General features: G+C 34.6%; 1 protein-coding gene across 1 annotated transcript; it reads right to left on the minus strand.

Annotated features, from left to right (window-relative positions):
• Nucleotides 1–9,359: 9,359 nt before the first annotated feature.
• On the minus strand, nt 9,360–9,818 carry LOC141660136 (kiwellin-1-like). The gene has a single exon (XM_074467098.1). It carries the CDS (start codon nt 9,816–9,818, stop codon nt 9,360–9,362), a length of 459 nt encoding a protein of 152 aa, XP_074323199.1.
• Between the last annotated feature and the right edge of the window lie 1,616 nt (nt 9,819–11,434).

Raw genomic sequence — 11,434 nt, forward strand, 5'->3', positions numbered from 1 at the left:
GATCATACACTATCTTCGTGTATAAATTCCTATACCCAGTAGAGCCCTTATAATTGTCCCTTGAGACTAAGAACTAAACCAAAGCATAGTTCAGCCTACACAAGATGACTATGATAACCTCAAGTCTAAGGATACTTGTACAACTATCACTATGTGAACAACTGCTGACTCGTGAGTGAACTCCATCAGTTGTTCAGCTGTGTGAGTCATGTTCAGTGAACTCATTCTATAATAAGCACCTACATACTAGCTCTAGTGTCACCACACAAATGTCTATGAGAACAGACATCCTTCATAATGAAGCAAGCATAGTATGTACCGATCTTTGCGGATTATTAATTACCAGTTAGTAATCCTACGACCAGGAACTATTTAAGTTTAGAGTTATCATCTTTTAGGTCTCATTATTGTGATCTCATCACAATCCATAAAAAGCTTTACTCTAAACTGTGATATATCTTAATTAAACATTTAAATAGATAGAGCCCGCAATAAAAACAAAATAAGTCTTTTATTAATATCAATGAAATCAAAATAGATTACATAAAAGTTATTCCTAAATCTTCATACATGATTGGACTTAGGACATATCTCTTTCAATCTCCCACTTGTACTAAAGCCAATCACTCTGGTATCTAATACCCATCTTGTCTTTATGACGATCAAAGTGACTCTGAGATAGTGGCTTTGTGAGTGGGTCTGCTACGTTGTTATGTGTGTAAACTCTCTCGACATTGACATCTCCTCTATTTTCAACTTAGATTCACCACCAAAATGAAAAAAAATGTCCTGAGTCCTTCGCAAGTACTAAGGATGTTTTTCACTGCTTTCCAGTGGTCTTCACCTGGATTGGACTGATATCTGCTCGTCACACTAAATGAATAAGTAACATCAGGCCTTGTACACAACATCGTGTACATGATAGATCCTATTGCTGAAGCATAAGGAATATTACTCATACGCTCGCTTTCCTCAGGTGTCTTAGGAGACATTTTTTCGGAAAGGGACACTCCATGGCTTATCGGTATGAGACCTCTTTTGGAGTTTTCCATGCTAAACCTTTTAAGCACTTTCTGGATGTATGTACCCTGGGTAAGACCTATCATTCTTCTAGATTTATCTCTAAAGATCTTCATACCGAGAATGTAGGATGCTTCTCCCAAGTCCTTCATCGTGAAGTTCTTTGATAGCCATACTTTGACTGATTATAGCATCGGTATATCATTTCCTATAAGAAGTATGTCATCCACATACAATACAAGAAATGCTACCGCGCTCCCACTAACCTTCTTGTAGATACATGGTTCATCTATATTTTTGATAAAACCAAACTCTTTGATTGTCTCATCAAAATGGATGTTCCATCTACGAGAAGCTTGCCTTAAACCATATATGGTTCGCAGCAGCTTACACACTAGGTGTTCATTTCCCTTGGAAAGAAAACCCTTTGGTTGTGTCATATACACTTCCTCCTCAAGTTCTCCATTGAGGAAGGCCGTTTTCACGTCCATTTGCCAGATCTCATAGTCGTAGTAAGTACCAATCGCAAGCAAAATCCGAATTGATTTTAACAGGGCTACAGGTGAAAAAGTTTCATCAAAGTCAATCCCTTGCCTTTGTTTGAATCCTTTTGCCACGAGCCTGGCCTTATAGGTCTCCACCTGGCCATTTGCTCCAATCTTTCTTTTGTATACCCACTTGCACCCAATAGGCTTAACACCTTCAGGCGCCTCAACCAGAGTCTATACTTGGTTGGTATACATAGATTTCATTTCGGATTTCATGGCACTATGCCATTTCTCTGAGTCAACACTACTCATAGCCTCATTATAGGTCACAGGGTCGTCATCATCAATGATTGACAACTTATTGTCATTCTCAATTACAAGACCATAATACCTCTCAGGTTGGCGAGACACTCTCCCTGTCCTACGAATGGGCTGTTCCACAGAAGGTTGTTCAGTCTGAACAGGTGTTTCCACTTGATCCGTAGTAGTTTGTGCTTCTTGAACTTCATCAAGTTCAATTTTGCTCCCACTGTTTCCTTCAAGGATAAACTCCTTTTCCAAGAAGGTAGCATATCTGGACACAAACACCCGATGATCGGTGTAAAAGTAATACCCCAAAGTCTCTTTAGGATATCCCACAAAATTACATTTTACGGATCGAGATTCCAGCTTATCTGGGTCAACTTTCTTGACATAAGCTGGACATCCCCAAATCTTAACGTGTTTAAGACTCGGTTTCCTTTCTTTCCATATCTCATATGGTGTTTGAGGAACAGATTTGGAAGGCACCTTATTCAGTAAATATGATGAGGTTTCCAATGCATAACCCCATAGGAATACTAGAAGATTCGCATAGCTCATCATGGACCGAACCATGTCTAACAAAGTTCAATTTCTCCTTTCAGATACCCCATTCAACTGTGGAGTATATGGAGGAGTCCACTGGGAGACTATACCATTTTCTTTGAGATAATCTAGAAACTCTCCATTCAAGTATTCACTACCTCGATCTGATCGAAGAGTTATAATACTGTGTTTTGTTTGTTTCTCCACTTCATGTTTATATTCTTTGAACTTTTCAAAGGCTTCAGACTTGTGTTTCATCAAATACACATATCCGAATCTAGATCTATCATCTATGAAAGTAATGAAGTATGAAAATCCACCCATGGCTTGCGGAGACATTGGTCCACATACATCTGTGTGTACCAATCCTAGCAAATCTGCAGCCCTCTCTCCATGTCCACTAAATGGAGATTTGGTCATTTTACCCAATAGACAAGACTCGCATGTAGGATATGATTCAAAATCAAAGGGGTCAAGTAACCCTTCCTTATGCAATGTCCGTAGTCTATTTTCACTAATATGACCTAGCCTACAGTGCCATAAATAGGTCAGATTTTCATCATCTCGTTATCTTTTATTAGTTTGTTCAATCTGAAGTAAATCATGCTCTACGTCACATACATACAGACCATTATTTAAAATGCCACGTCCAAAAAGAACATTATCTCTAAGGATAGAACATTCATTATTCTTAATAATAAATGAAAAACCATCCACATCCAACATAGGAATAGAAACAATATTCCTCACAATAGAGGGAACGTAATAACAATTATTCAAAATAATAGTCTTGCCCGTAGGCATATATAAACTAAATGATCCTACAGATATGGCCGCAACCCTTGCTCCATTGCCCATACGTAGAATCACCTCATCTTTTTCAAGAGTCCTACTTCCCTTTAGTCCTTGCAATGGATTGCAAATATGAGAACCACAGGCGGTATCTAATACCCAAGTAGAAATTTGACCTAGTGATATATTAACTTTGATCATTAACATGCCTGAATCAGAAACGGTAGACTTACTACCCTTCTTCTTCTTCAATTCTGCAAGGTAAACCTTGCAGTTCCTCTTCCAGTGCCCCAACTTGTTACAGTGAAAACAAACAGCTAAATTAGGACCAGTCAACTTGTGAGCATCTAGTATGCTCCGGAGTGATAGTGCAGAAGACATGACGAATATAGTAAATCTGTAAATGATAAACACATAACAACACTTAGCAAATATTCAATTTCATTTCAAAACACTATATGAATCGGGTCTTTATTCATAAGTGTCTCCCGCTAGTTTATCTAATTTTTTCAACCCCCTAAGTGAAAATTAAGCATTCATAATGCTAGTGGGAATATGGATCCTATATTCCATCACACAACCTCGGCTATGGCACGAAACGTCATGTGATGTTCAATAGGCAGACAACACTTGACAATTACATCTTATGTTATTCCCTAATATAAGTTTAGCCTCTTGAATAATTGAGTCACGACTGTGGCACGACAAACTCAATATTCTAAGTCAAGTCTAACCCAACATTTCGTACAATTGAATCAGTCTCCAACGGCCCACGGCTGTAGCACGTACCGACCTTTAGATTCTAATTCAATGTACACATCTCTATGTAATAGACAAGTATTTCTTATTTCGAAATCAAAGCCCTCGGCAGTAGCACGAAACGACAATGATTCAAAAATAAGAACTACTTTCTACCATGTTGGAAGGCTTTGACCGACATAAGCCCGTTGTGTCATTGGCCAATTACTACTTGATATTATTTAATTTTAGAGGGATTATATTACGTTACAAGCATAATCATATTATAAAGAGATTCTTCCTTTTAAATTAAATATTTCAAATCAATAATCGATAATCAGATGATTCCCAGATCAGGTGGAGCATTGTCAAGAGGCGTCACTGAATAACCCTTTCTTACAGATAGAAATCTGTTGTTGACAGAATCATCCTTTCTCTCAATATTGAAAATTCATATTCAATTACGTGTTTCATAAACACAAGAATCTCATGATCGTATTCATAATATTTATTGTTAAGGCAAGAAACGATTCCTATTCTAGATTTTCTAGAGCACGCCTTATATTGATTTAAGCTCACCTAAATCTATCATCGCATGGTAAACATAGGCATATATCTCATATATAAAATTAAATAAACAAGTAAATGTAAAGTGCAATAAAGTAAATTTGTTTGGTTATGACCCCATCCTATGTGATCCTTATCAAGCTCATGATAAAGATCAAGGGCAATCTATTATGGTGATGGAAATAAATACAACTACTTATTACATAAATCTTCTTCTTTGTTTAGACTTCTTGTATGCCTCATCTTCTTCTTTGTATCACCTCCATTGGATAGCCTTCTTGAGTCTTCAATTGCATTACATGATTGAAAGTAAAACTAATCTAATGAAATTACAAGAATAACTCGAGTTACATTCGAGATTTATGATTACAAAGATTGACGACATGCAAGTCGTATTTAAAACCAAAACCAAAACAATTACACTAAGGTCGAAAGGCCATAACCATCCACCATGCTCATACAACACATAAAAGCATGTTAAAACACATAATCTGATATTAGCATATCATATTATCCATGATCATATCATATTATCCATGATCTAATCATAAAAAGAAAATATGACAAAAATCAGAAAAATCAGAATCAAATCAGAAAAACAAGAATAACTATTTACGGGCAGTAAACAACGTCAAACGCCTTACAGACGAGTCGTTGATAGCTTTAGTTATCAGTTTTGTTCAGACGCTCGTTTACCTATGGAATAGGGTATTCGTTTGCGTAAATCGGACACCAGACCCAGATTTCAGCAAATCTGCAGCAGCCAATTCAGAATCTGTATCTAATATGATTCTCATAATTAGAACAAACATAAATCATATATATATCAGTATATATACAGATTACATAATCATCTTATGATTATACAACTCACATGAATATCATATATTTAAAACCATACATATATAAGCATATTATATCAACATCAAATCATGCCGAATCACGTACATGCTCATATATCAAAAATAGTTAAACACATAAATGAATTAAAAATGTTTCGCAAGTAGCTCTAATGCCATTGAAGGGTTTTGGGCACATAAACGCAACGAAAACGTAAATTTAATCTTTAAAAAAACCCGAAACCCTCCGCAGGATCCATGCGAAAAATAATATTTAATTCGTAGTTCAGTGTGTTTACCTTAAGAAGCTTTACGTTAATGGAAAGATGGAGGTCTTTAATAGCGATCCTAAAACGATGAACGGAGATCCTTAGCAGCTGCTCCTCAAGTGTGAAGCACTCCACCGGTATCCACCAAGAAAACGATGTAATGAAGGAGGAGGAGATGGAGAGAATTAGGGTTTTGTAAATCTTTTTGGTTGAGGCAAAAATAGGGTCTATAATAGTATATTTATAGGCAAAATTTTCAACTGAAAATTTTCCCATAAAATATTATTATTATTAACCCTTTATTATTCTCACTAATAATTAAAACACCTTTTAATTATTAATCCTTTTTCTAAACACTTTAGAAATAATTCTCTCACTTGATTTAATTTCCAAAAATTAAATTCTTAATTAATAATATTAAGAACCTTTTCTTAATTAATTTATAATCAATTAAATCTCATTTAATCAATTATTAAATTTGCCAATTAATTATTTTATTTCATAAGTAAATAATTATCAGCTATTATTAATTAATTCCTCCACCATTAAATCATTCTCTTTTATGGTGTGACCTTGTAGGTTCAATATTAAGCCTGTAGTAGAAATAAATAATAATAAAACTATTTTATCATTATTTATATAAATTCTCTAATTCATTAAATATGATTACTTAATTAATCATATTTATTCTACATCGTGAGGGATACTTCTCAGCATATCGCGACTATCCGGATAATACGAATTAACTACTTAGAATACCAAGAACCTATTCAGTGAGTAGTTACCGTACAATTAATTCCTTCTACCCTGCAATGTCACGATTAAATACAAGGCATGGAACTTGTGTCAAACCTATCTTATTTAATCACTTGCTTTCCCATTCACTATGCTTAGTTCTATTTAATGTAAATTAGAAACTCCTTTCTAATTTCATTCACTCTGGCCAGAGATTCCTGAACTAACATAAGTGGATCAACATTGAACATTCTCTTCCTACACTGGAAGGGGTAGATCCTTTATTGATCATACACTATCTTCGTGTACAAATTCCTATACCCAGTAGAGCCTTTATAATTGTCCCTTGAGACTAAGAACTAAACCAAAGCATAGTTCAGTGTACACAAGATGACTATGATGACCTCAAGTCTAAGGATACTTGTACAACTATCACTATGTGAACAACTGCTGACACGTGAGTGAACTCCATCAGTTGTTCAGCTGTGTGAGTCATGTTCAGTGAACTTATTCTATAATAAGCACGTACATACTAGCTATAGTGTCATCACACAAATGTCTATGAGAACAGACATCCTTCATAATGAAGCAAGCATAGTATGTACCGATCTTTGCGGATTATTAATTACCAGTTAGTAATCCTACGACCAGGAACTATTTAAGTTTAGAGTTATCATCTTTTAGGTCTCATTATTATGATCTCATCACAATCCATAAAAAGTTTTACTTTAAACTGTGGTATATCTTATTTAAACATTTAAATAGATAGAGCCCGCAATAAAAAAAAACAAGTTTTTATTAATATCAATGAAATCAAAACAAATTACATATAAGTTATTCCAAAATCCTCATACATGATTGGACTTAGGACATATCTCTTTCAAGTCTCCCTTCTCCAAGCCAATAATAATAAAAACTAACTAACTAAAAATAAATCTGATGTTATATCTAATAATCAAAGTATGTTCTTATTCTAATCAAATTATAAGAGACACTTCTAAACCGAATATGATTCTTTTATAAAAATTCGCAGGTCTCTGTTTTTCCCTGTTTCTGGGCTGCTCCTGTTGGATTCTCCTTACTGGACCATCTCTGAATTAAAGGAAATTCCGTGGGTTTCGTGTAAACGGTAAGATCATCAAAATCGGACTTCTGGATCTCTAGATGCGGCCAAAATAGTATTTACAGCCCGTATAGACATATAACACGAATTTTCTTCTATTTCCACTCTAAAATAGGACTTTTTTTGCTCCAAATCCTTCCAAGTCTAGAATTTCTTATATCCTACAATAAAACATCAAAGCTCAAAATCATATAAAATATATATAAAAAATATACTGTATCAAATCATCTTTGTGAAACAAAATTTAGAAGCATGCATTTCCGAAACTACGAGAGAGACACCTTGGGTTACTGGAAGTTTTGAAGACCTATCTCACAGCGTCTCATTCCCTGTGAATTTATTTGGCGACAGTAAGTCAATAGAGTATATTGCACATAATCCAGCACATCATGATAGAACATAGCATCTCAAGCTGGAATATTGCTACTAAATTAAGTATATTAGGGACAATATTGAAGGTGGTTCTATCATTAGGGTGCATGTAAACTTCGCAATACAACTTTCTAGGTTAAGAGCCTCAAAAAATCGATGGTCTCTTTTCTTCAATTTAGTGAACACATTATTTGCATGCTGAATAGCACTTACCATATAAATCAGTACCTTGTTTTTTTCATCCTTTCACATTTAACAAGTGCCGCTATAAAAATGGTTCTTAAGATTCCTGTTAATATTTTGAAATTTACCAACTATTGACAATAGATAGATCAAGATACGTAAAGCAGTCATACCTGAGAAAAAGCCTCACTTTTTGAAAGAAATCATATGAATTATGATCTACTTGCACGAGTTAACATTGCTAGTTTTTAATACACAGTTGAAAATACATATTTGTTTAGTAAGGGCAAAGCCGTAATGTAAGGGTAGAGATTCTACTCGCATGATGGATAACAATCCTTGAGCAAGATTTGTCAAGATTAATCCTTGATTTTTTTCCTTCTGGATTCATAGTGTTTTAGTTAGGGCTGAGCATAAATTACTCAAACCGACCGATATAACCGAACCGAACCGAATATTTAAATGTATTAGTAAAGTGCAATTAATAATAAAATTATTATGTACAACATATGTGTAAATTAAAACATATTAAAGAACTAATTATAATATATTTTATTCTAAGATATAAATATTCATCTATGTGTTATATTTTCACTATTTTTATTTTTTTCAATAAAAGCATAAGAATTGGTCGCATTTTTTTCGTACGTCTTCTTGCCTTTTTTTATTTTTCAAAGTCATTATTTTTATATATATATTTTTTTGAATATGATTATAATAGAAAATATAATTCTATAATATGGTACAAAATTTCGATTATTATTTATAATTTCAAGTTTAATTTAATTTCTAATTTTATTTTATAGGAAAAACGGTTTAAACCGAAACCAAACCGAACCGAACCGTTTTAAACAGATTGGTTTGGTTTGGTTTTTTCACATAATGATTTGGTTTCAGATTGGATTTTAGGGAAACCGCTAATTTCGGTTTGGTTCGGTTTGGACCTTCCAAACCGCCCAAACCGACCGATGCTCGCCCCTAGTTTTAGTCAAGCCAAATGACATGTAAAAGAACAAGAACTGTAATACAATCCGCTGTTATTTCAACTTGAATCTGCGCATACAAACTTGAAATTGTCGATCTTCTGTTTTATGAGCTGATTAGTTCGGGTGCCTCAAAATCTTTGTGTGCTTAATATATAAAAATTTCCCTTCAATTGCTTGCTTGATAGTTATTGACAAAATGATAGTATACACATTAATTCACCAATACGCAGAAGCACAACACATATGAACACAAATGTTTTTATTTATGACTGAAACCATTAAAATCATTATTGATTATTAGGAGGGCTCAAGTAAATGCATGATTGAACAATCAATCTGCCTCCTTGGCGAGCACATTGAGCTTATAAAGTCAGAAACAACTTAAAACAAAAAGGAGATGATTAAGCATCAGTCCAGGTGATATCAAACACGCCAACATTTGTATCCAGGCCTAAAGCTTTCCAAACAGCTTTTGAAGCGTCCACTATACCATTCGAATCTGCACATTCGTCAACAACTATAGCATCTACACTCCGACCATTAGCATTTATAATGATTCTTTTTAGGCACCTTGATCCTCCATTATACCAACAAGTCGAGAGTGCAGCGATACGAGTGTCGTCGTCATGGTACTGACCATCGCATTCAGATGGGCCACCACCACTTCCGCCTTTTTCAAAACTATTTAGAGTTAGAGTTGCCTTGGTATTTTTAGTTACAGGAGGTGAACATTTGTCAGTAGGGTAGAGCTTCCCCTGTTTACAGGACTCGGAGCTGTCCCCCTGATTGCAACCTTCAGCATGTGTACTGATAAGAAGTAGCAGTATTGCAAGAACGGATGCTAAAATTAAGAACTTCATTTCTTAATTTCTTTTCGCCCTTCTACCTGTATCGTGTTTGGCTTTTGTTGGTGAAGAAACTACTTAAGAATGCAAACTATTTATAGGTCGAGGGGCCGAATGCCTTATGAGCGTCTATATAAAAAAACATTGTACTTCAGATGTTAGTATGAGAATCAAACAAAAAACGTGAGGAACTGAAATGCTTCTTCATCGGTAAGCACTCCTCTGTCCAAACTTACAAGAACAGAAGCGGACAAATGCATCAGATATACGAGCTAGTAAGATATTTAAAACATTTATGTAGCCGGTTGGAAGACAAAGTATTCATTAAAGTAATAGAACATCTTCGAGTAGTAGTCTGGTAGACTAGTAGTCATTGTGCCTTGCTGAACCTTGCATCTGAAAAAAGAACACCAATAGATTCATCTATGTTGTTTTTCATGCAGCTGTTAAAATCTTCTTGCCGCTAATTTTTCAAGATATGCTCGGTGCATTGGGATTAACTTAAAATATTTGGTGGCTCTAATGCTGAGCTCTTACAATAGATTAAATCTTTACTATTTATTCACTATAATTTTGGGATTACATGGCTATTTGGTCAGTAAACTAGAGCTCAACTGCATGTGAGTTATCAAACTGAAAAAACTTGCGGTCAACTTATTAAACTCATTAAACGTGGTAAAACTTTCAATCAGGTTTACTCCGTTAAAAACATTAAATAACGTAACATAATGATAAGTTGTTCTGCTTTTTTATTCAGTTTACCCCTAATTATTTTATTTTATGTTTGGCCCAACCCACCCAACTTCATAATACACCTAATAACTTAAAAATCAACCAAATCTAGCACGATCTCTTCTTTTTTTTACTACGGCTTATAACCTTACAAATTAGTATCTATTCTCAATAATTCTCGGGTGAGCCATAGTCGAACCGAGGACCTGGGACGACAGAGGATAAGCTCCTTACCACTAGAGTTATCCAATCGTGCTCTAGTACAATCTTTTTTAGTTAAGAAAGTTTTATAAAATCTTATCAACTTTTCGACATCATCGTTAAAAACATGGTGAAGAAGAAAGAGTTTATAAGTAGGGTTCATCCTCAACCCCAATTTTTTTCATCTTTTTAAACAAACCGTCAATCGATACTCAACATTTTTAAACGAAATTCCCCCAATCGTTACTCAACCTTTTTTTACCCTCAAAACCCCAATCTCTTTGAAAATTTACCGAACACCTTTCATGCACTTCGGTCCATACCCCCCCAAAAAATTTATCCCAAACCCACCTCCGCTACATTTATTACCAATCATACATATATAAATAAACACCAAACCTTCACAGTAGAACAACATTTTAGCACGAAAATAATAAAAAGAAAGAGTAAAGTGCACTTTGTGTACTCGCAATTAGTATGTCCGATCACTTGGGATATTATACTTCAAAAACTCTCATTTGCAATACTGAAATTTAAATTTCGATACGAAGTGTGTATGTCCGTCAAATCAGTTTAACATCATTAGAAAAGTTATGGGTAAAATTATCATTTTACTGTGACGGCCTCAACTTCGGGGCCAGGAGTTGACGTACCAAACATAATTACCAGAAATATAAACAACAAGATTATTATTAATA

The sequence above is a fragment of the Apium graveolens genome, chromosome 5 (assembly GCF_009905375.1).
Source record: "Apium graveolens cultivar Ventura chromosome 5, ASM990537v1, whole genome shotgun sequence".
NCBI lineage: Eukaryota > Viridiplantae > Streptophyta > Magnoliopsida > Apiales > Apiaceae > Apium > Apium graveolens.

Coding starts and splice junctions, on each gene's coding strand:
- LOC141660136 (XM_074467098.1), bottom strand. CDS start 9,818: ATGAAGTTCTTAATTTTAGCATCCGTTCTTGCAATACTGCTACTTCTT.